This window comes from Aethalodelphis obliquidens, unplaced genomic scaffold, assembly GCF_003676395.1.
Source record: "Aethalodelphis obliquidens isolate GAN/ISIS:26980383/991018 unplaced genomic scaffold, ASM367639v1 scaffold24, whole genome shotgun sequence".
Lineage (NCBI taxonomy): Eukaryota > Metazoa > Chordata > Mammalia > Artiodactyla > Delphinidae > Aethalodelphis > Aethalodelphis obliquidens.
The window spans coordinates 22,338,910-22,365,497 of NW_020837968.1; the positions used below are offsets into that span (position 1 = coordinate 22,338,910).

The 26,588-nt window shown below is 34.9% G+C and overlaps 1 protein-coding gene across 1 annotated transcript in view; it reads right to left on the bottom strand.

Moving 5' to 3' along the window:
* CATSPERE (catsper channel auxiliary subunit epsilon) overlaps positions 1-26,588 on the bottom strand; it is a 243,606-nt gene that overhangs the window by 167,537 nt on the left and 49,481 nt on the right. Inside the window, exons 7-8 of the mRNA XM_027122413.1 lie at positions 19,057-19,134; positions 316-422 (exon numbers count right to left, since the gene is read on the bottom strand). Of these exons, the coding sequence (XP_026978214.1) occupies positions 316-422; positions 19,057-19,134 (185 nt within the window). The remainder of the gene's footprint in view (positions 1-315; positions 423-19,056; positions 19,135-26,588) is intronic.

Genomic DNA, 26,588 nt, shown 5'->3' on the forward strand with positions numbered 1-26,588 from the left:
GGCTCACTTTAAAGAACCAGCAGGAAACATTTTGAGATATTGCTAGGATTTGCCACTATCCTGAATGAGACTCTTGCATTGACCTTTAGCTATTAATACAAATTGTGAAACTATTGGAGTGTGACTGGTATTTTCTGAGTTGGTAACTATTTCTGATTATCACAATTTTAACGTGTTCAAAGAAGCTACTTGGAAATTACATATAAGATATTCCATGAAATTCCACTAGAGTTTTTAAATTTCTTGAGGTCTCTGATAATTATTTTACTTAATTTTAAACATAAATTTTATATCTGAAATTTAAAAATTAAATACCCATTCTTCATTTTTCTATGTGGAAAATAAACTTTTCTCCTCAGAACTGTATATATGGCAGGCTTCTGTCCCAAAGTGGCCAGCTGTTTGCTAAGTATTATGGAATTCTGCAAAAGAAAAAAAATTCCTCTTTTTAATCTTTTCAGAGCCAAAATTATTCGGAAATTACATCATGATATACTGAATTTATTATTTTAGTTAAGACATTGTTTATATTTATAAATTTACCACATTTTCAAGATTCAGCTTTGGTTTTTTCCCTACTATATAGCCTCCTCCCTATTAGAACCTTATGAATGATAAATGTCATAATTTCCAACATGTTGAAAACACTATGCACAATCAGAATCCTGAATAAACTGATATTATGGAGGCTCTTAAATAAATACACTTAGTTTTTAAATTTTATTTATTTATTTTCTTTTAACATCTTTATTGGAGTATAACTGCTTTACATTGTTGTGTTAGTTGCTGCTGTATAACAAAGTGAATCAGCTATATGTATGCATACATCCTCATATACCCTCTCTCTTGCGTCTCCCTCCTGCACTCCCTTTCCTACCCCTCTAGATGGTCACAAAGCACCGAGCTGATCTCCGTGTGCTATGCAGCTGCTTCCCACTAGCTATCTATTTTACAGTTGGTAGTGTATATATGTCAATGCTACTCTCTCACTTCGCCCAGCTTACACGTCCCCCTCCCCATGTCCTCAAGTCCATTCTCTACGTCTGCATCTTTATTCCTGTCCAGCCAATACGTTCATCAGAACATTTTCTTTTCTTTTACATTCCATATATATGTGTTAGCATATGGTATCTGTTTTTCTCTTTCTGACTTACTTTACTTTGTATGACAGAGTCTAGGTCCATCCACCTCACTACAAATAACTCAATTTCATTTCTTTTTATGGCTGAGTAATATTCCGTTGTATGTGTGTGCCACGTCTTCTTTATCCATTCATCTGTCAACGGACACTTAGGTTGCTTCCATGTCCTGGTTATTGCAAATAGTGCTACAATGAACATTGTGGTACATGACTTTTTTTGAATTATGGTTTTCTCAGGTTATATGCCCAGAAGTGGGATTGCTGAGTCATATGGTAGTTATATTTTTAGATTTTTAAGGAACCTCCACACGGTCCTCCATAGTGGCTGTATCAATTTACATTCCCACCAACAGTGCAAGAGGGTTCCCTTTTCTCCACACTCTCTCCACCATTTATTGTTTCTAGATTTTTTGATGATGGCCATTCTGACTGGTGTGAGGTGATACCTCATTGCAGTTTTGATTTGAATTTCTCTAATGATTAGTGGTGTTGAACATCCTTTCAAGTGTTTGTTGGCAATCTGTATATCTTCTTTGGAGAAATGTCTATTTGTGTCTTCTGCCCATTTTTGGATTGGGTTTTTGGTTTTTTTAAAATTGAGCAGCATGAGCTGCTTGTATATTTTGGAGATTAATCCTTTGTCAGTTGCTTCATTTGCAAATATTTTCTCCCATTATGAGGTCTGTCTTTTCATCTTGTTTATGGTTTCTCTTGCTGTGCAAAAGCTTTTAAGATTCATTAGGTCCCATTTGTTTATTTTTATTTCCATTTTTCTAGGAGGTGGGTCAAACAGGATCTTGCTGTGATTAATGTCATAGAGTGTTCTGCCTATGTTTTCCACTAAGAGTTTAATAGTGTCTGGCCTTATATTTAGGTTTTCAATCCATTTTGAGTTTATTTTTGTGTATGGTGATAGGGAGTGTTCCAATTTCATTCTTTTACATGTAGCTGTCCAGAATTCCAAGCATTCTTTGCTCCATTCTATATTCTTGCCTCCTTTATCAAAGATAAGGTGACCATATGTGCATGGGTTTATCTCTGGGCTTTCTATTCTGTTCCATTGATCTATATTTCTCTTTTTGTGCCAGTACCATACTGTCTTGATTACTGTAGCTTTGTAGTATAGTCTGAAGTCAGGGAGCCAGATTCCTCTAGCTCCATTTTTATTTCTCAAGACTGTTTTGGCTATTGCGGGTCTTTTGTGTTTCCATACAAATTGTGAAATTTTTTGTTCTAGCTCTGTGAAAAATGCCATACGTAATTTGATGGGGGTTGCAATGAATCTGTATATTGTTTTGGGTAGTAGAGTCATTTTCACAGTATTGATTCTTCCAATCCAAGAACATGGTATATCTCTCCATCTGTTTGTATCATATTTAATTTCTTTCACCAGTGCCTTATGTATCATATTTAATTTCTTTCATCAGTGTCTTATACTTTTCTGCATACAGGTCTTTTGTCTCCTTAGGTAGGTGTCCTTCTAGGTATATTATTCTTTTTGTTGCAATGGTAACTGGGAGTGTTTCCTTAATTTCTGTTTCAGATTTTCATCATTAGTGTATAGGAATGCAAGAGATTTCTGTGCATTAATTTTGTATCCTGCTACTTTACCAAATTCATTGATTAGCTCTAGAGTTGTCTGGTACATCTTAAGATTCTCTATGTATAGTATCATGTCATCTGCAAACACTGACAGTTTTACTTCTTTTCTGATTTGGATTCCTTTTATTTCTTTTTCTTCTCTGATTGCTGTGGCTAAAACTTCCAAAACTATGTTGAATAATAGGGGTGAGAGTGGGCAACCTTGTCTTCTTCCTGATCTTAGTGGAAATGGTTTCAGTTTTTCACCATTGAGAACGATGTTGGCTGTGGGTTTGTAATATATGGCCTTTATTATGTTGAGGTAAGTTCCCTTTACGGCGACTTTCTGGAGAGTTTTTATCATAAATCGTTGTTGAATTTCAACAAAAGCTTTTTCTGCATCTATTGAGATGATCATATGGCTTTTCTCCTTCAGTTTGTTAATATGATTTATCACATTTTGTGTATATTAAAGAATACTTGCATTCCTGGAATAAACCCCATTTGATCATGGTGTATGATCCTTTTAATGTGCTGTTGGATTCTGTTTGCTAGTATTTTGTTGAGGGTTTTGCATCTATTTTCATTAGTAATATTGGCCTGTAGTTTTCTTTTTTTGGGACATCTTTGTCTGGTTATGATATCAGGGTGATGGTGGCCTCATAGAATGAGTTTCGGAGTGTTCCTCCCTCTGCTATATTTTGGAAGAGTTTGAGAAGGATAGGTGTTAGCTCTTCTCTAAATGTTTGATAGAATTCACCTGTGAATCCATCTGGTCCTGGGCTTTTGTTTGTTGGAAGATTTTTAATCACAGTTCCAATTTCAGTGCTTGTGATTGGTCTGTTTATATTTTCTATTTCTTCCTGGTTCAGTTTCGGAAGGTTATGCTTTTCTAAGAATGTGTCCATTTCTTTCAGGCTGTCCATTTCATTGGCATATAGTTGCTTGTAGTAATCTCTCATGATCCTTTGTATTTCTCCAGTGTCAGTTGCTACTTCTTCTTTTTCATTTCTAATTCTGTTGATTTGAATCTTCTCCTTTTTTTTCTTGATGAGTCTGGCTAATGGTTTACCAATTTTGTTTAGCTTCTCAAAGAACCAGCTTTAATTTTATTGATCTTTGCTATTATTTCCTTCATTTCTTTTTCATTTATTTCTGACCTGATCTTTATGATTTCTTTCCTTCTGCTAACTTTGTTTTTTTGTTCTCCTTTCTCTAAGTGCTTTAGGTGTAAGGTTAGGTTGTTTATTTCTCTTGTATCTTGAGATAGGAATGTATTACTATAAACTTCCCCCGTAGAATTGCTTTTGCTGCATTCCATAGGTTTTGGGTCATCATTTTTCATTGCCATTTGTTTCTAGGTATTTTTTGATTTCCTCTTTGATTTCTTCAGTGATATCTTGGTCATTTAATAGCATATTATTTAGCCTCCATGTGTTTGTATTTATTACAGTATTTTTCCTGTGATATGTGGTCTCATAGTGTTGTGGTCTAAAAAGATACTTGATACTATTTCAATTTTCCTAAAGTAACTGAGGCTTGATTTGTGACCGAAGATATGATCTATCATGGAGGATGTTCCATGAGTACTTGAGAAGAAAGTGTATTCTGTTGTTTTTGGATGGAATGTCCTATAAATATCAATTAAGTCCATCTTGTTTAATGTATCATTTAAAGCTTGTGTTTCCTTATTTATTTTCATTTTGGTTGATCTGTCCATTGGTGAAATTGGGGTGTTAAAGTCCACTACTATTATTGTGTTACTGTCGATTTCCTCCTTTATGGCTGCTAGCATTTGCCTTATGTATTGAGGTGCTCCTATGTTGGAGCACCTCATTGCTGCAGGAATTGTTATATCTTCTTCTTGGACTGACCCCTTGATCATTATCTAGTGTCCTTCTTTGTCTCTTGTAATAGTCTTTATTTTAAAGTGTACTTTGTCTGATATGAGTGTTGCTACTGCAGCTTTCTTTTGATTTCCATTTGCATGGAATATCTTTTTCCATTCCCTCACTTTCAGTCTGTATGTGTTTCTAGGTCTGAAGTGGGTCTCTTGTAGACAGCATATATACGGGTCTTGTTTTTGTATCATTTCAGCCATTACATTACATTTAAGGTAGATATCAATATGTGTGTTCCTATTACCATTTTCTTAATTGTTTTGGGTTTGTTATTGTAGATCTTTTACTTCTCTTCTGTTTCCTGCCTAGGGAAGTTCCTTTAGCATTTTTTGTAAAGCTGGTTTGGTGGTGATGAATTCTCTTAGCTTTTGCTTGTCTGTAAAGCTTTTGATTTCTCCATCGAATCTGAATGAGATCCTTGCTGGGTAGAGTAATCTTGGTTGAAGGGTTTCCCTTTCATCACTTTAAATATGTCCTGCTACTCCCTTCTGGTTTTCAGAGCTTCTGTTGAAAGATCAGCTGTTAACCTTAGGGGATTCCCTTGTATGTTATTTGTTGCTTTTCCATTGCTGCTTGTAATACTTTGTATTTAATTTTTGATAGTTTGATTAATATGTGTCTTGGCATGTCTCTCCTTGGATTTATCCTGTATGGGACTCTCTGCGCTTCCTGGACTTGGTTGACTATTTACTTTCCCATGTTAGGGAAGTTTTCAACTATAATCTCTTTTAATATTTGCTCAGACTGTTTCTTGTTTTCTTCTTCTGGGACCCCTATAATTCGAATGTTGTTGTGTTTAATGTTATCCAAGATGTCTGTGAGACTGTCCTCAATTCTTTTCATTCTTTTTTCTTTATTCTGCTCTCTGGTAGTTATTTCTACTATTTTATCTTCCAGATCACTTATCCGTTCTTCTGCCTCAGTTATTCTGCTATTGATTCCTTCTAGAGAATTTTTAATTTCATTTATTGTTGTTGTTCATCATTGTTTGCTCTGTAGTTCTTCTAGGTCTTTGTTAAACGTTTCTTGTATTTTCTCCATTCTATTTCCAATTTTTCGATCATCTTTACTATCTCTACTCTGAATTTTTTTTCAGGTAGACTGCCTATTTCCTCTTCATTTGTTTGGTCTGGTGGGTTTTTACCTTGCTCCTTCATCTGCTGCATATTTATCTGTTTTCTCATTTTGCTTAACTTACTGTGTGTGGGGTCCCCTTTTCGCAGGCTGTAGGTTTGTAGTACCCTTTGTTTTTGGTGTCTGCCCCCAGTGGGTAAGGTTGGTTCCGTGGGCTGTGCAGACTTCCTGGTGGAGGCGACTGGTGCCTGTATTTTGGTGGAGGAGGCTGGATCTTGTCTTTCTGGTGGGCAGTATCACGTCCAGTGGTGCGTATTGGGGCGTCTGTAAATTTATTATGGTTTTAGGCAGCCTCTCTCCTAATGGGTGGGGTTGTGTTCTTGTCTTGCTAGTTGTTTGTCATGGGGTGTCCAGCACTGGAGCCTGCTGGTCTTTGAGTGGAGCTGGGTCTTAGCGTTGAGACGCAGATGTCTGGGAGCACTCTTGCTGATTGATATTACATGGTGCTGGGAGGTCTCTGGTGGTCCAATGTCCTGAACTTGGCTCTTCCACCTCAGAGGCTCAGCCCTGACACCCAGCTGAAACACCAAGACCCTCTCAGCCACATGGCTTTTAGGAAGTCTGAGGTTTTCTGCCAGTGTTCAGTCGGTGTTCTGTAGGAGTTGTTCCACATGTAGATGTATTTCTGATGTATTTGTGGGGAGGAAGGTGAGCTCCACGTCTACTCCTCTGCCATCTTGAATGTCCTCAATACCCTTAGTTTTAATGTCAATGTAATACAAAATGGAGTTTCTAAAACTGATCTGTTGGAATTATTTCTATATGAGCTTGACTTCAAAACAACATACACTTCAAGGTATATTTCAAATATATGTGGAGGCTCTAGGATAAATTATATTAGTATAAAGATAGATCTGACATGCTCCCTGTTTTTCTCATGAGATTTAAGGGGATGTTGAATTGACTGGAATTATTCCTAATAAAGTCTTTTTAGAATAGAGGCAACAGTTTCATTATGGGGAATCCCTAGAATAAAAAAATCAGATAATGAGGGCCAGTCTAGAGTCCTCCAATAATGCTCCTGTTTAATTTCCTAGAAATATGTCAACCACCCACAAAGGAAAATTTGAGATTGCTGTAATGATTACCAGTAAGTGTGTATTTATTGGGACTGTGGGATTGCCTAATAGGAGGATTTAACCTATATTTTGAGAGTAGTAATGGTGGTCAGGGAAGGCTTCCTTGAAGAATACAAGTTTAATGATTTTGATAGAGAAAAATAGATTTGCCTGGTAAATACTTGATAAATAATAGATCAGTTAAATTTTGTTTCTAAAAATCTTATTCACTATTCAGAATTTTAAATACAACTATCCTTCATATACCTGCAAAGGAAAAGACTAAATGGAGCATTCTTAATGTAGCAAAGAATAAGATGGAAATAAAATACAACAAGCAACCTATACAGCAAGATGATAGAAAAAAGGATAGACTAAGATAAAGTTAAGATAATTATGCCAACAAGCTTAAGAACATATGTTTCTCCATTAATAGGGTAATTCATGGTCATTAAAGATGGTTTTATAAATATAGAAAAAAATTACCACAAAGAAATCATCAAAAGTATAAAGAACATATTTAGGATATTTTCTTAGGATTTACCAAATGTAGGTTACTGTTATGTATTCATGTTATATAGCCTGAAGTCTATATATCATTTAAAATGACATTTTAAATGATAGCATAATATTCCATGTTAAATGACAGCATAATATTCCATTGAGTGAGTTATCATTACTTACTTAACACTCCCCTATTGGACATTTAGGTAGCTTTACTTTTTCACTTTTGTAAATATTATTGCCACGGACATTATCAGATACAGTCTTTTCTACATTAGCACTATTTCCTTTGATTAGATTCCTGAAAATGTGATTACTGGATCAAAAGTTATGAACACTTTAATAATTCTTCATATGAATTGAGCAAAATGATTTCTAAAAGGAATATGCCTATTTATTTTATTACTATTAATTATCATTAGCAGATTTCACTATCTAGTGCCCAACTTCTAATACTTTTTAGAAAAGTATTCTAGTTGTAACATCAATATATGTTTATACATGCTGCTAAATTTAATAAATATCTTTTAGTTTCCTAATTGATTTTTCAGCAGCATTTGAAACATTAGACTAATTTCCCCTTTTCAGGGAGTGTTTCTCTCTTACTTGACTTACAAGCACTTCAAACCAGTATGTCCAAAACTGAACTACTGCCTCGAGGCTCTGCCTCCCAAACCAGCATTTATAAATATGTGTTGAATAAATAGAGAAGAAAATAATCTCACCACCCAGAGGAGAGTAAAGCTCTCTCACAATTTGCATGGAATCTATTTTCATCCCTTCACTTTTCTCCTATGTGTGTCTTTAAATGTAAAGGGAGTTGCATGTTGACAGCATATTGCTGGATGTTTTTAAAAAAATCCATTCAGTCGTTCTATGCCTTTTGATTGGGGGTTTAATCCATTTGAATTTAAGTACTTATTGATAAATAAGGTCTTCATATTGCCATTTTGTTAATTTTTTGGTCTGACTTGCAGTTGTGTTATTCTTCTCTTTCCCTATTGCTGTTTTCCTTGTTATTTGATGATTTTTGTAGTGCTTTTCTTTGATTTTTTCTCATCTTTTGTAATAATATATCTGATAGAAACTATATACTAGTTTTTTGTAACTTGAGGCTTATGTAAAATATCTTACAGTTAAAACTATTTTAAGTTGATAGCAACTTCAATCACATAAATAAATTACACTTTTACTACCTGCCCCCTTTGTGTTCGTGTAGTCAGAGCTTACTTTTTTGTGTGTTATGCATCTACTAACAAATTTTTGTCTTTTAACTTTTATATTAGGGTTAAAAGTGATTCATGCACCACCATTACAGTGTTATATTGTTCTGTATTTGCCTATAAAATTACCCTTACCAGTGATAGATCACATGTGAGGTCATAAAATAATTTTTAAGTCTTAAAAATTTAAGAAGATGAAAATCATTCTGGGGCCTTCCCTGGTGGCACAGTGGTTGAGAATCTGCCTGCCAATGCAGGGGACACGGGTTCGGGCCCTGGTCTGGGAAGATCCTACATGCCGTGGAACAACTAGGCCCGTGAGCCACAACTACTGAGCCTGCGCGTCTGGAGCCTGTGCTCCGCAACAAGATAGGCTGCAATAGTGAGAGGCCCATGCACCACAATGAAGAGTGGCCTCTGCTTGCCGCAACAAGATAAAGCCCTCGCACAGAAACGAAGACCCAACACAGCCAAAATAAATAAAGAAAAGTCCAAATTTATTAAAAACAAAAATCATTCCAAGTATCTTTTCCAACCACAATGGAATGAAACCAGAAATCAGTAATAGTTAGAAAATATGAATAATCACATACACATGCAAATTAAACTGCACAATCTTGAACAATAATTGGGTCAAAGAGGAAATCAAAGGAAATTTTTTAAATACCTCAAGACAAATGAAAACATAAACACAACATAACAGAATTATCAAAAGCAAGACTAAAAGGGAAGCAATAAATGCCTACATTAAAAAAAAAGATTTCAAATAAACAACCTAACTTTACACCTCAAAGAACTAGAGAAAGAGAAGCAAACTAAGCCTAAAGTGAGCAGAAGGAAAGAAATAATAAAGATCAGAGCAGAAACAAATCAAGTAGGGAATAGAAAAAAAACAACAAAACTAAGAAATGGCTTTTTGAAAAAATAAACAAAATTGACACATTCTTAACTAGGCTAAGAAAAAAGACAAAAGTCTCAAATAAATAAAATAAAAAATGAAAAAGAAGACATTACAACTGATACCACACAAATGCAAAGGCTCATAAGAGAAAAATGTGACCAATTACATACCAAAAAATTGTATAACCTAGAAGAAATGTACAGATTCCTACAAACATACAACCAACTAAGAATGAATCCTGAAAAAATAGAAAATGTGAACAGACTAATAATGAGTAAGAAGACCTAATCAGTAAGCAAAAATCTCCCAATAAAAACAACAACAGGGCTTCCCTGGTGGCACAGTGGTTGAGAGTCCACCTGCTGATGCAGGGGACACGGGTTTGTGCCCCGGTCCAGGAAGATCCCACATGCCATGGAGCGGTTGGGCCCGTGAGCCATGGCCACTGAGCCTGCGTGTCCGGAGCCTGTGCTCCGCAGCGGGAGAGGCCACAACAGTGAGAGGCCCGTATACCATAAAAAAAAAAAAAAGAAAACAACAACAACAAAACCTGGACTAGATAGTTTAACTGGTGAATTCTATCAAACATTTAAAGAATTAATACCAATACTTCTGAAACTCTTCCCAAAACTTGAGGTGGAGGGAACCCTTCCCAACTCATTTTATGAGGCCAGCATTACCTTGATACCAAAATCAGATAGGAACATTACAGGAAAGAAAACTTAAGGCCAATATCCCTGATGAATATAGATGTAAAAATTCTCAGCAACACACTAGCAAACCAAATTCAACAGCACACCAAGAGGATCATACACAATGATCAAGTGGGATTTATCCCTGGGTTGCAAGGATGGTTCAACATATACAAGTCAATAAATATGACAAATCACATTAATAGGATGAAAGACAAAAATCATTTGATCATCTCAATACACACAGAGAAAGCATTTGACAGAACACAACATCCTTTCTTGATACAAACGCTCAGTTGATTGGGTATAGAAGAAATCTACCTCAACATAATAAAAGCCATATATGATAAGCCCATAGCTATCATCATACTCAGTGGGGAAAGGTTAAAAACTTTTGCTTTAAGGTCAGGATGAAGACAAGGGTGCTCAACCTCACCACTCCTATTCCACGTAGTACTGGATGTCCTAGCCAGAATAACCAGGCAAGAAAAAAAAAAAGCATCCAAATTGAAAAGGAAATAAAAATGTCTTTGTAGATAACATGATCTTATATTTAGAAAATCCTAAGGAAGCCACCCAAAACTGTTAGAACTTGTCAGCAAATTCAGTAAAGTTGCAGAATACAAAATCAACATGCAGAAATCAGTTGCATTTCTATATACTAACATTGAGCTATTTGAAAAAGAAATAAAGGAAACAATCCCATTCACAATAGCATCAAAAAAATGAAGTACTTGGGGATAAATTTAACCAAGGAGGTGAAATATCTGTAAACAAAAAATTATAAGACTTTGATGAAATAAATTTAAGAAGACACAAATAAATGGAAAAATATCCCATGTTCATGGATCAGAAGAATTAATATTGCTAAAATGTCCCTGCTACTCAGAGCCATCTATAAATTCAATATAATTCCTATCAAAATCTCAATGGCATTTTTTCACAAGAGTAGAAAAAATAATCCTAAAATTTGTATGGAACCACAAAAGACTTCAAATAGCCAAGAAAATCCTGAGAAAGAAGAACAGAGCCAGAAGAAATCACACTTTCTGATTTCAAATTATAGTAATCAAAACAGTATGGTACTGGCATTAAAATAGACACACATAGCAAGGAACAGAATCAAGAGCAAAGAAATAAACACTTGCATATATGGTCAACTAATATTTGACAAGACAGCCAAGAATACTCAATAGGGAAAGGATAGTCTCTTCAATAAATGTTGCTGGAAAAAATTTATAATCATGTACACAAGAATGAAATTGGAACCCTACCTTATACCAACCACAAAAATTAACTTTAAATGGATTAGAAATTTAAACATAATACCTGAAACTGTAAAACTCCTAGAAGAAAAAAGGGGAAAAGCTTTTTTGACATTGGTCTTGGCAATGATTTTTTGGATATGAATATGACACCAAAAGCACAAACAACAAAGGTGAAAATAAGTAAGTGGAACTACATCAAATTAAAAAACTTCTGCACAACAAAGAAATAATCAACAGAGTAAAAAGGCAACCTATGGAAAAGGAGAAAATATTTGCAAGTCATACATCTGATAAAGGGTTTATATGCAAAGTATGTAAGGAACATATACAACTCAATAGCAAAAAAAGAAAAAAATCTGATTGAAAAATGGGAAGAGGAATTAATAGGCATTTTCCTAAAGAAGACATACAAATGGCCAAAAGGTACATGAAAATGTGCTCAACATCACTAATTATAAGGGAAATGCAAGTCAAAACCACAGTAAGATAACATCTCACACCACTTAGGATGGCTATTATCAAAAAAACAAGAAAGAACAAATGTTGACAAGGATATGGAGAAAAGGGAACTCTTGTGCACTGTTGGTGGGAATGTAAGTTGGTACAGAAATTATGGAAAACAGTATGGAAGGTCCTAAAAAATTTAAAATAGAACTATCATATGATCCAACAATCCCAATTCTGGGTGCATATCCAAAGGAAAATAAAACAGGACATCTATCGAAGAGATACCTTCACTCTCATGCTTATTGCAGCATTATTTACAATAGCCAAGATATGGAAAAACCTAACTGTCCGTCAGTGGGTGATTGGATAAAGAAGATGTGATATGTAAAAATGTTAAGTGAAATAAGTCAGACAGAGAAAGACAAATACAGTATGATCTCACTTTCATGTGGAATCTAAAAATGCTGAATTCATAGAAACAGTAGAATGGTGGTTACAAGCGGCTGAGCAGTGGGTAAAATGGGGAGATACTGGTTAAAGGGTATAAACTTCCAATTATAAGATGAATAGGTTCTGGGGATCTAATTTATAGCATAGTGAAAATAGTTAACAATACTCTATGAAAGTACTTGAAAGGTGCTGAAAGAGTAGGTCTTAAATGTTCTTACCACAAAAAAGAAAATATAACTATGTGAGGTGATGGAGGTCTTAAAAACTCTACTATGGTAATCATTTCACAATATGTAAGTATATTAAATCAACACATGTATACTTTAAACTTACACAATGCTAAAGATCAATCATATTTCAATAAAGCTGAAAAAAGAAACCAACACTTATTAAAAACAAAACAAAACAAAACCCAACACCAAATTCATTGACTCTAAAATGGATAAAAATGTGTGGTGTGTTGAAACAATGAATAACATACAGCAATGAAAATGAGCAAACTATAGGTATATATAACATGGATAAATCTTATATAATTATGATCAAAAATAAAAAGCAATATGCAGTGTATATAAAGCATGATTCAATTTATTTAAAGTAGAAAAACAAAAATAAAACCAACTAAACTGCATTGTTTAGGAATCATGTGGTAAACTAAAGAAAAAAGCAGAGCAATTATTATCACAAAATATTCAGAATAATGGTTACCTCCAGGGGAAGGGAAGGATTATGTCCATACAAGCACCTCTACTGTGGAGGGAGAAATTATGTTCATGGAGGTGGAAAATATGGGGACCTTCTGTACTATTGTTAATGTTTCATCACTTGATAGTAGTTATATGGTTATTTATTATTATTCACTAAACTGGATACTTAGCTTTTATGGTTTTTTCTTTATGATGTAATTCATAGTTAAAATGATGAAGGAAAAAAACCTCAAATAAACTAAAACTCTGAGCCTTTTAATAGTTATTTAACCACATGTACAAATAAGTTATCCTGTACCCCATCCCTGAGTCACATGCTACTGCTGGTTCTCTTTTCCCTGGTGTGGGTGTTGGGGAAAGGGTAAGGCTCAGATAGGGATGTGAGACAGAAGTGGGTTGAGGTTCAAAGGTGAAATAAAGTACAGAAATGAGTTAAACATAAGGGATTATTTTGAGTTCAAAGTCAGGGACGGTTAAGGGTTAAGGAAGAGAATGAAGAATGGAATCAGAGGTAGAATTAGGATGTGGGTGTCTATTAGGCACATTATCTATTGGTTGATAAAAGCCCAAACAGACAGTTTATATTTTGCCAGAGCTATTTTGTGGATGATTTATCAAAACTGCAGTATTACAATAATCCTTGCAAACTACTCATGTAACAAAAATCCTGATTTGGTCATGGCAGGCATCTTGGAGGCAATGATACCTGACTTGAGACTTAAAGATGACTAGATTAGGAAAGGGAATGGGCAGTTCCTGTGGAGAGAATGGCATAAGCAGAGACACAGACTCATGGAAGAGCAGAAGTGTAAAGGGAGACAGCAGAGTGCAGCTGCTGGAGACAGGACATGTGGAGAGCTAAGGCCAGAGAAGAGTGGCAGAGATGGGATACTCAGGGCTTTGTGTGCCATATTAATAGTCTAAGACTCAAGTCTATGCTGTTTGTCAGCTCAATATCAAAAAAACAACCTAATCAAAAAATGGGCAGAAGATTCAAATAGACATTTCTCCAAAGAAGATATACAGATGGCCAACAGGCACACGAAAAGAGGTCCAACATCTCTAATTATTAGAGAAATGCAAATCAAAACTACAATGAAATATTACCTCATACCAGTCAGAATGGCCATCATTAAAAAGTCTACAAATAATAAATGTTGGAGAGGGTGTGAAGAAAAAGGAACCCTCCAACACTGTTGGTGGGAATGTAAATCAGTGCAGCCACTATGGAGAACAGTACAGGGGTTCCATAAAAAACTAAAAATAGAGTTACAATATGATCCAGCAATCCCACTCCTGGGTATATATCTGGGGAAAATTATAATTCAAAAAGATACATGAGAAAAAAACCACATTCACAGAAAGATAGACAAGATGAAAAGGCAGACGAAGGAACAAGATAAAACCCCGGAAAAACAACTAAATAAAGTGGAGCTAGGCAACCTTCCAGAAAAAGATTTCAGAATAATGATAGTGAAGCTGATCCAGGACCTTGGAAAAAGAATGGAGGCAAAGATTGAGAAGATGTACGAAATATTTAACAAAGAGCTAGAAGAATTAAAGAACAAACAAACAGAGATGAACAATACAATAACTGAACGAAAAATATACTAGAAGGAATCAATAGCAGAATAACTGAGGCAGAAGAATGGATAAGTGACCTGGAAGACAGAATGGTGGAATTCACTGCTGTGGAACAGAATAAAGAAAAAACAATGAAAAGGAATGAAGACAGCCTAAGAGATCTCTGGGACAACATTAAAGGCAACAACATTCGCATTATAGGGGTCCCAGAAGGAGAAGAGACAGAGAAAGGACCTGAGAAAATATTTGAAGAGATTATAGTCGAAAACTTCCCTAACATGGGAAAGGAAATAGCCACCTAAGTCCAGGAAGCGCAGCAAGTCCCATACAGGATAAACTCAAGGAGAAACATGCCGAGACACATAGTAATCAAATTGGCAAAAATTAAAGACAAAGAAAAATTATTGAAAGCATCAAGGGAAAACGACAAATAACATACAAGGGAACTCCCATAAGGTTAACAGCTGATTTCTCAGCAGAAACTCTACAAGCCAGAAAGGAGTGGCATGATATACTTAAAGTGATGAAAGGGAAGAACCTACAACCAAGATTACTCTACCCGGCAAGGATCTCATTCAGATTCAACGGAGAAATCAAAAGCTTTACAGACAAGCAAAAGCTAAGAGGATTCAGCACCACCAAACCAGCTCTACAACAAATGCTAAAGGAACTTCTCTAAGTGGGAAACACAAGAGATGAAAAGGACCTACAAAAACAAACCCCAAACAATTATGAAAATGGTAATAGGAGCATACATATCAATAATTACCTTAAACGTGAATGGATTAAATGCTCCAACCAAAAGACCCAGGCTCACTGAATGGATACAAAAACAAGACCCATATATATGCTGTCTACAAGAGACCCACTTCAGACCTAGGGACACATACAGACTGAAAGTGAGGGGATGGAAAAAGATATTCCATGCAAATGGAAATCAAAACAAAGCTGGAGTAGCAATACTCATATCAGATAAAATACACTTTAAAATAAAGAACGGGGCTTTCCTTGTGGCCCAGTGGTTGAGAGTCCACCTGCCGATGCACGGGACATGGGTTTGTGCCCCAGTCTGGGAAGATCCCACATGCCGTGGAGCACCTAGGCCCGTGAGCCGTGGCCGCTGAGCCTGCATGTCTGGAGCCTGTGCTCCATAACGGGAGAGGCCACAACAGTGAGAGGCCCGCGTACCGCAAAAAAAAAAAAGGAAAAAAAAGGAACGTTACAAGAGACAAGGAAGGATACTATGTAATGATCAAGGGATCAATCCAAGAAGATTTAACAATTATAAATATATATGCACCCAAAATAGGAGCACCTCAATATATAAGGCAACTGCTAACAGCTATAAAAGAGGAAGTCAACAGTAACAATAGTGGGACACTTTAACAACTCACTTACACTAATGGACAGATCATCCAAACAGAAAATTAATAAGGAAACACAAGCTTTAAAGGACACAATAGACCAGATAGATTTCATTGATATTTATAGGACATTGCATCCAAAAACAGCAGATTACACTTTATTCTCAAGAGTGCATGGAACATTCTCCAGGATAGATCACATCTTGGGGCACAAATCAAGCCTCAGTAAATTTAGGAAATGGAAATCATATCAAGCATCTTTTCTGACCACAGCACTATGAGAATAGAAATCAATTATAGGGAAAAAAGCCCGTAAAACCCACAAAGACATGGAGGCTAAACAATACATTACTAAATAACCAAGAGATCACTGAAGAAATCAAAAAGGAAATAAAAAAATACCTAGAGACAAATGACAATGAAAACATGACAATCTAAAACCTATGGGATTCAGCAAAAGCAGTTTTAAGAGGGAAGTTTATAGCAGTACAATCCTACGTCAAGAAACAACAAACATCTCAGTTAACAACCTAACCTTACACCTAAAGGAACTAGAGAAAGAAGAACAAACAAAACCCAAAGTTAGTAGAAGGAAAGAAATCATAAAGACCAGAGCAGAAATAAATGAAATAGAAACAAAGGAAACAACTGCAAAGATCAATAAAACTAAAACCTGGTTCTTTGAGAAGATAAACAAAATTGATAAACCATTAGCCAGACTCATCAAGAAAAAGAGAGACGGGGCGTCCCTGGTGGTGCAGTGGTTGAGAGTCTGCCTGCCGATGCAGGGGACACGGGTTCGTGCCCTGGTCTGGGAGGACCCCACATGCTGCGGAGCGGCTGGGCCCGTGAGCCATGACCACTGAGCCTGCGCGTCCGGAGCCTGTGCTCTGCAACGGGAGAGGCCACAACAGTGAGAGGCCCGCGTACGGCAAAAAAAAAAAAAAAAAAAAAAAAAGAGGGAGAGGACTCAAATCAATAAAATTAGAAATGAAAAAGGAGTAGTTACAACAGACACTGCAGCAATACAAAGCATCCTAAGAGACCACTACAAGCAACACTATGCCAATAAAATGGACAACCTGGAAGAAATGGACAAATTCTTAGAAAACTACAACCTTCCAAGACTGAACCAGGAAGAAATAGAAAATATGAACAGACCAGTCACAAGTAATGAAATTGAAACTGTGATTTAAAATCTTCCAACAAACAAAAGTCCAGGATCAGATGGCTTCACAGGTGAATTCCATTAAACATTTAGAGAAGAGCTAACACCCATCCTTCTCAAACTCTTCCAAAAAATTGCAGAGGAAGGAACACTCCCAAACTCATTCTATAAGGCCACTATCACCCTGACACTAAAAACAAAGATACTACAAAAAGAGAATTTCAGACCAATATCACTGATGAATACAGATGCCAAAATCCTCAACAAAATACTAGTAAACAGAATCCAACAACATATTAAAAGGATCATACACCATGATCATGTGGGATTTATCCCAGTGATGCAAGGATTCTTCAATATACACAAATCAATCAATGTGATACACCATATTGACAAACTGAAGAAGAAAAACCATATGATCATCTCAATAGATGCAGAAAAAGCTTTTGACAAAATTCAACACCCATTTATGATAAAAACTCTCCAGAAAGTGGGCATAGAGAGAACCATCTTCAAATATATATATATATATATACACGCACTCAAATATTCATAGCAGCACTATTTACAATAGCCAAGACATGGAAACAATGTAAGTGTCCATTGATAGATGAATGGATAAGAAGATTTGGTATTTATACACAATGGAATATTAGTCAGCCATAAAAAAGAATGAAATAATGCCATGTGCAGCAACATGGATGGACCTAGATATTATCATACTAAGTGAAGTAAGTCAGACAGAGAAAGAGAAATATCATATGCTATTGTTATATGTGAAATCTAAAAAAAATGATACACTGAACTTATACACAAAACAGAAATACTCACAGATATATAAAACCAACTTATGATTACCAAATGGAAATATATATATATATATTTTTTAATCACTTTGCTGTACACCTGAAACTAACATAACATTGTAAATCAACTATATCTCAATAAAAATTTTATAAAAGGAAATTTACTTAATGTCTCTGAATTGTATTCATAAGAATGTTTAAAATGGTAGATTTTATATTATGTATACTTTTCCACAATAAAAATGTATAGATTAAAAGGATGAATAAATGCATGAATTGAGAAAAAAAAAGTCTATGTTGTTTGTAATGGAGAAATGTTTCAAGGAAATGACATGATCATGAATAAACATGGAAATTAAAAAGAAAAAAGTAAAGTATTAGGTATGATTATTTAGCATGAACTAAATAATGTTAAATTGTGCATATTTTCACTTAAAAGATTAGAAATTAAGTAAGAGTAATACTTAAAGTATTTAATTACCATTAATATATTTTATTCCCTCTAACGTTTATTGCCAAATAAAACAATTAATTGATTCATTGTCATTTTAATTTATCAGTCTATCTCTTGTGAATTTGATTACCATGAGGCATGACAGCATGCTACTAAAAAATCATATCTCAACTCATGAAGACATAAAGAATCCCATAAGAAACTAAAACTCATTTTACGTTTCTCTTCTATACATTATGATTGTAACAGAAGACAGAACTTGAATCTTGAAAGAGGTAAATTTGTAACAGATAAAAGAAAGGACTTATTTATTCACTGGGCTGCACTTTTAGGAAAATCATTAGTCTCAAGTGGTAAAGGATTCAATAAAGGACTAGACAGATTTTTGAAGGATGACTTCAACAAAGATGCTCAAGAAACATCTTTAAAGCATTTTAACGGTCAGCCTCTTTGTGAATAATGAAGTCATAGAAAATACGGAAGAATTCTAAAGAAAGATTTATAATTGTAGAAATCGAGCACAAGTTCAAAATCACTATAATGACTAAACTAAATTTAATGGATAATTAAAATGTATCTAGTTCTAGGCTGTTTAATATAAATTATTCACAGCCCTTAAAAGAGAAATGTAGCATATTATTTTATCTAGGATAATAATAATGTTTCCACCTACTAGGGAAGGTTCATTTGCATTCCATAGCAATTCACTAGGGTCTGCGTTTTCTGGATCGTATATCCATATAATGATAACCTACGAAATAAAATGTGGTTGCATTTCTTGACACTTTGGACAAATTTTTAGTTGTGGCAAAACATAACCAAAAAATGTTTTTATTTGTTTTTAAAATTTTGAATATCTCAGTTTAAAATATCAAAAGTAATACGTGTTGTTTTTAACACGAGAAACTGTCCAAAGAATTAATAACATCCTCTACACTCCTGAGGTAACTAATGTTAAAACTTTGTACGAATGCTTATATGTCTTTTTCTACACCCACAGACACAGCAGCCTCCCCACACACTCATACACTTTTTACAAAAATGAGATTACACTATTCATGTTATTTATAATGTGCTTTTGTCACTTAATACACCATAGCCATTTCAATAGATGTAGATCTAATTCTTTTTATTGTTTTCTTCTTAAATAGACAACTTATTTATTATAAAAATAAATTATATTAAAAATACAGTGAAAATTGTCTCTCCCACCCTGTACTTCATCACTCAGTTCCCACAAGTCTACTACACCCTGCAAGTAACTATTATTGGTAAGTTTTTTTGTATTTCTATAAAATTTTTGTGCATAACCAGTGTTATTTTTCTCCTTTTTATATAAATACTAGTGTGCTAAATGCACTTTTGAACATTATATTCTTCACTTAAAGTTATATCTTAGAGATCTTTAAATATTCTCATTAATCTTTCATATTATTTTACATATTATTACAAATTATGGAGGAACCATAATTTAACAAGTAACCTGCTAATAAATATTTGCTTATATCCTTTGCCATTACAATCAAAGTTATAATGAGCAAGTCTGAACATATATTATTTTCCACTTTTGAGTATTCCTAAAAGTGGAATTGTTGAGTCATAGAGTATATGAATTTGTAATTTTTGTAGATGCTGCTAAATTGTTCTCCATAGCAGTTGCAACAACATACCTTCTCACCAGCAATGTATGAGATCTCTTCTTTCTACACAGCCTTCCCAACATGATGTGTTGTCTTACATTTTGATATTGTCAGTCGATGGATGAAAAATGGTACGTTGATGCAGTTTTAATCTGCATTTCTTTTATCATGAGAAAGTTTGAGCATCTTTCCATATATTCAAGTTCTATTTCTATTTCCCGTCTGGTGAACTATTTGTTCATTTCCTTTGCTCATTTTCTATCTGGCTTTTAGTCTTTTATTTATTAATTTGTAGAAGTTTTTAACATAAAGAATGTTCTAGATGTTCTATATCTTGATCTGTGTGGTGGTTACATAGACATATATATGTACATATGAAAACTTTATTACTTTTATAATTATGTGGCATTCCTCTTTATCTTATTAAATCTGTTTGCCTTAGATTTTATATTGTCCCTATATATGGCTGCCCTTCCTGCCTCCCTCCATCCCTCCCTCCCTCCCTCCCTCCCTTCCTCCTTTTTATATTCCCTTTACCTATATTAATCTTCTCTCAACCTACGTAATTTGAGTTAACAACTAGTATTTACTTTTTGCTATTTTTCTCCATGCTATGCATTTGCAGAGATAAACACAAATACATGCGTACATATATTTTTAAAAAGAGGCATCTTAAGACATTCTTTTTTTTAAACAAAATTGGATCACATTATACACACTTCCCACATTCTCCCTTTTTTTCACTCAAGTATATATCATTGAAATTCCCCAGTCAACTCTTATAATGCCTGAACAATATTCTATGATGTGCTTATACTATAATTTACAGATCAATGGCTCTAATAATGGAGATTTACTGTGGCTCCAGTTTTGTTTTGTTTTGTTTTGTTTTGCTTTACCACTATTACAATGCTGCAAAATATAGGTCCTTTTCCATACAGCTGTATATACTAGAGGTTTTATTTCTGTGGAGTAGATTCCCAGGAGTGGGATTTTAGATCCAAATGGTATATATATTTTTAATTTCAATAGATGTTTCCATATTCCTATCCAAAAATGTGAATAAGGCTCTAACTCCTCACACTTTCCACCAGCAATGTTTGAGTGTACCCTTTTGCCCAGATCCCCTCTAGCAATAGTTATTTTCCCTTGTTCAAGTTTTACTACTGTGATGAGTGTGACATTTCATTGTTAATTTGAATTTTCTTGAGATGAAGTGAAGTTCAGCATCTTTTCATGTTTGTTAGATTTGCTTTTGTGTACATAGCTTTTTTACATTCTTCTATTGGAACTTACCATATTCTTATCATTTGTAAGAGCTCTTTGTTTTGTTTGGACTTTAGGTATACAGACACATTATTAGAATAATCACAAACCTCAGTCCATGACACACTATCGTTATTGGCATGACCCTCTTTTATGCAATTATTTAAATTGTAAATTAGTAAAATGAAAACCAGGAACCCACCATCCAACTCGAGACCTAGAACCTTACAAATATCTTTCATTTACTTATATATTCCTCCCTTTTCAGGTTCCCTGTTTCTGCCCAGAGGTACTCACCTTCCTGAATTCTGTGTTGGTTTTTCATTAATATAATGATAGTTTTTTGAACTTGATCAGCCCACACATAACCCCCTAGGGGCTGCTTTCATTTTTCTTTCAAGATTATGTAACTAGGATTTATTCATGTTACTGCTCATAACTGAGCTCATTCATTTTCATTACTATTTAAAATTCCATTATGTGAAAATACCACAATTTTTCCATTTTTATGTTAATGGGCATTTGGATTCCTTCTGTTTGGGATGGATGAATTTTATGAGTAATTCTACTATGAGCATTTTTGTTTCTGTTTTATTGGAGTATAGTTGCTTTACACTTCTGTGTCAGTTTCTGCTGTACAGCAAAGTGAATCAGATATATATATATATATATATATATATATATATATCCCCTCTTTTTTGGACTTCCTTCCCACTTAGGTCACCACAGAGGACCAAGTAGAGTTCCCTGCACTATACAGTAGGTTCTCATTAGTTATCTATTTTATACATAGTAGTGTATATATGTCAATCCCAAACTCCCAATTCATCCCACCACCCAGCATTTTTGAAAATGTCTATTCAGGCATGAGTGCAAGATTTTCTCTTGAGTATATACTTAGGAGTAGAATTGCTAAGTATATACTTAGAGTATATACTTATACTCCTGAGTATAAGTTGCCGAGTATGTGTAAGATAATGTAGAATCATTTTTCAAAGTTTACATCCCTCCATCTCTTTTCAACACTAGGGATATTAGCTGTGTACTGTCATCTATGTTGTAAAATGTTTTCATAACTATTTGTTGTATAAGTTGACTTTGTTTATGGCACTTCTGTGATAAAGTTTTCAATTTTCACATTTTCATTTATGACTACTTTTTATTCATAGATTCTGGTTTCCAGTCTTGAATAAGATTTCCCTTGATTCCATATAGTACAGCTTCAAGATTCTCCTGCCAACCATCCAGGGTTTTCTGTTTTACATTTGTCTTCTATGCCAAGGGATTTTTTTTTTTTTTTGTATGTGGTGTAAGCAAGGATTCTACTTTTGTTTTCTTCCAAGAAGACAGCTTATTTTACTACATTATTCCATATAAATTTTAAGATATTTTTTCAATCAAAAATTGGACTCTGGTGTCCAGTTAGAAACTTTAAAAAACAGATCTTTTTTAAGCCATTCGACAAAATTTCAGTGTGGTTCTTGATACAGGTTCTGTGTCTTCTTATATTTATTCTTAAGTATTTTATAGTCTGTATTGCTATCATGAATTTATAATATTGTACACTTCTTTTCCTTAATTTATTACTTACATTATTATGTTCAATACAATATTAAATAATAATGGTGATTATGAGCACATTTGTCCAGTTCCTGATTTTAATTGAATTCGAAATATCTCATAATTTATAACAATTATTGTTAGTTATTTGGGAAGTAAATTTTTTTTTTAGAATTAAGTAGTTTCCTTCTAAACTTGTTTTGCTTAGTGTTTTTATTAGAAATGGTTGTTGAATATTTAAATTTTTTTACATCTTTATTGGACTATAATTGCTTTACAATGTTGTGTTAGTTTGCACTGTATAACAGAGTAAATCAGCTATATGTATACATATATCCCCATATCCCCTCCCTCTTAAGCCTCCCTCCCACCCTCCCTATCCCACCCCTCTAGGTGGTCACAAAGCATGGAGCTGATTTCCCTGTGCTATGCAGCTGCTTCCCATTAGCTATCTATTTTACATTTGGTAGTGTATATATGTCCATGCTACTCACTTCGTCCCAGCTTCCCCAACACCCCCTCCACTTGTCATCAAGTCCATTCTCTACGTCTACATCTTTATTCCTATCCTGCCCCTAGGTTCATCAGAACCATTATTTTTTCTTTTACATTCCCTATATATGTGTTAGCATATGGTATTTGTTTTACTCTTTCTGACTTACTTCACTCTGGATGACAGGCTCTAGGTCCATCCACCTCACTACAAATAACTCAATTTCATTTCTTTTTATGGCTGAGTAATATTCCATTGCATATATGTGCCACATCTTCTTTATCCATTCATCTGTCGATGGACACTTAGGTTGCTTCCATGTCCTGGCTATTGTAAATAGTGCGGCAGTGAACATTATGGTACACATCTCTTTTTGAATGATGGTTTTCTCAGGGTATATGCCCAGTAGTGGGATTGCTGGGTCGTATGGTAGTTCTATTTTTAGTAGGTTCCTATTTTAAGGAACCTCCATACTGTTCTCTATAGCAGCTGTATCAATTTACATTCCCACCAACAGTGCAAGAGTGTTCCCTTTTCTCCACACCCTCTCCAGCAGTTTTTGTTTGTAGTTTTTGATGATAGCCACTCTGAACCATGTGACGTGATACCTTATTGTGTTTTTTTTGGGAGGGGGTACACGGGCCTCTCACTGTTGTGGCCTCTCCCCTTGCAAAGCACAGGCTCCGGACGCGCAAGGTCAGCGGCCATGGCTCACGGGCCCAGCTGCTCCGCAGCACTTGGGATCCTCCCAGACCGGGGCACGAACCCGTGTCCCCGGCATCGGCAGGTGGACTCTCAACAACTGCGCCATGAGGGAAGCCCCTCATTGTGGTTTTGACTTGCATTTCTCTAATGATTAGTGATGTTGAGCATCCTTTCATGTGTTTGTTGACAATCTGTATATCTACTTTGGAGAAATGTCTATTTAGGTCTTCCACCCATTTTTGGATTGGGTTTTTTATTTGATATTGAGCTGCTTGTATATTTGGAGATTCTTTTGTCTCTTGTTTCATTTGCAAATATTTTCTCCCATTCTGAGGGTTGTCTTTTTGTATTGTTTATGGCTTCCTTTGCTGTGCAAAAGTTTTAAGTTTCATTAGGTCCCATTTGTTTATTTTTGCTTTTATTTCCATTACTCTAGGAGGTGGGTCAAAAGGATCTTGCTGTGATTTATTTCATAGAGTGCTGCCTATGTTTTCCTCTACAAGTTTTATAGTGTCTGGCCTTACTTTTATGTCTTTAATCCATTTTGAGTTTATTTTTGTGTATCGTGTTAGGAAGTGTTCTAATTTCATTCTTTTACATGTAGCTGACCAGTTTTCGCATCTCCACTTATTGAAGAGGTTTTCTTTTCTCCATTGTATATTCTTGCCTCATTTAACAAAGATAAAGGGACCATATGTGCATGCGTTTATCTCTGGGTTTCTATCCTGTTCCATTGATCTATATTTCTGTTTTTGTGCCAGTACTATACTGTCTTGATTACTGTAGCTTTGTAGTATAGTCTGAAGTCAGGGAGCCTGATTCTTCCAGCTCCATTTTCTTTCTCAAAATTGCTTTGGCTGTTTGGGGTCTTTTGTGTTTCCATACAAATTGTGAAATTTTTTATTCTTGTTCTGTGAAAAATGCCATTGGTAGTTTGATAGGGATTGCATTGAATCTGTAGATTGCTTTGGGTAGTACAGTCATTTTCACAATGTTTATTCTTCCAATTCAAGAACATGGAATCTCTCTCCATCTATTTGTATCATCTTTGATTTCTTTCATCAGTGTCTTATAGTTTTCTGCATACAGGTCTTTTGTCTCCTTTGGTAGGTTTATTCCTAGGTATTTTATTCTTTTTGTTGCAGTGGTAACTGGGATTGTTTCCTAATTTCTCTTTCAGATTTTTCGTTGTTAGTGTATAGGAATGCAAGAGATTTTTGTACATTAATTTTGTATCCTGCTACTTTACCAGATTCATTGATTAGCTCTAGTAGTTTTCTGGTTGCATTTTTAGGATTTTCTATGTATACTATCATGTCATCTGCAAACAGTGACAATTTTACTTATTCTTTTATGATTTGGATTCCTTTTATTTCTTGTTCTTCTCTGACTGCCGTGACTAGAATTTGCAAAACTATGTTGAATAATAGTGGTGAGACTGGGCAACCTTGTCTGTTTCCTGATCTTAGAGGAAATGCTTTCAGTTTTTTACCATTGAGTATGATGCTTGCTGTGGGTTTGTCATATATGGCCTTTATTATGTTGAGGCAGGTTCCCTCAATGCCCACTTTCGGGAGAGTTTTTATCATAAATACATGTTGAATTCTGTTGAAAGCTTTTTCTATATCTATTGAGATTATCATTTGGTTTTTATCCTTCAATTTGTTAATATGGTGTATCACATTGATTGACTTGCGTATATAGAAGAATCATTGCATTCCTGGGATAAACCCCACTTGATCATGGTGTATGATCCTTTTAATGTGCTGCTGGATTCTGTTTTCTGGTATTTTGTTGAGGATTTATTCATCTATGTTCATCAGTGATATTAGCCTGTAGTTTTCTTTCTTTGTGACATCTTTGTCTGGTGTTGGTATCAGGGTGATGGTGGCCTCGTAGAACGAGTTTGGGAGTATTCTTCCCTCCACTATATTTTGGAAGAGCTTGAGAAGGAAAGGTGTTAGCTCTTCTCCAAATGTTTGCTAGAATTCACCTGTGAAGCCATCTGGTCCTGGGCTCTTCTTTGTTGGAAGATTTTTAAGCACAGTTTCAGTGCTAGTGATTGGTCTGTTCATATTTTCTATTTCTTCCTGGTTCAGTCTTGGAAGGTTGTAGTTTTCTAAGAATTTGTCCATTTCTTCCAGGTTGTCCATTTTATTGGCGTAGAGTTGCTTGTAGTAGTGTCTCATGATCCTTTGTATTTCTGTAGTGTCAGTTGTTACTTCTACTTTTTCATTTCTAATTCTGTTGATTTGAATCTTCTCCCTTTTTTTCTTCATGAGCCTAGCTAATGGTTTATCAATTTTGGTTATCTTCTCAAAGAACGAACTTTTAGTTTTATTGATCTTTGCTATTACTTCTTCATCTCTTTTTCATTTATTTCTGATCTGATCTTTATGATTTCTTTCCTTCTGCTAACTTTGGGTGTTTTTTTTGTTGTTCTCCTTTCTCTAATTGCTTTACGTTAAGGTTAGGTTGTTTATTTGAGATTTTTCTTGTTTCTTGAGATAAGATTGCATTGCAATAAACTTCCCTCTTAGA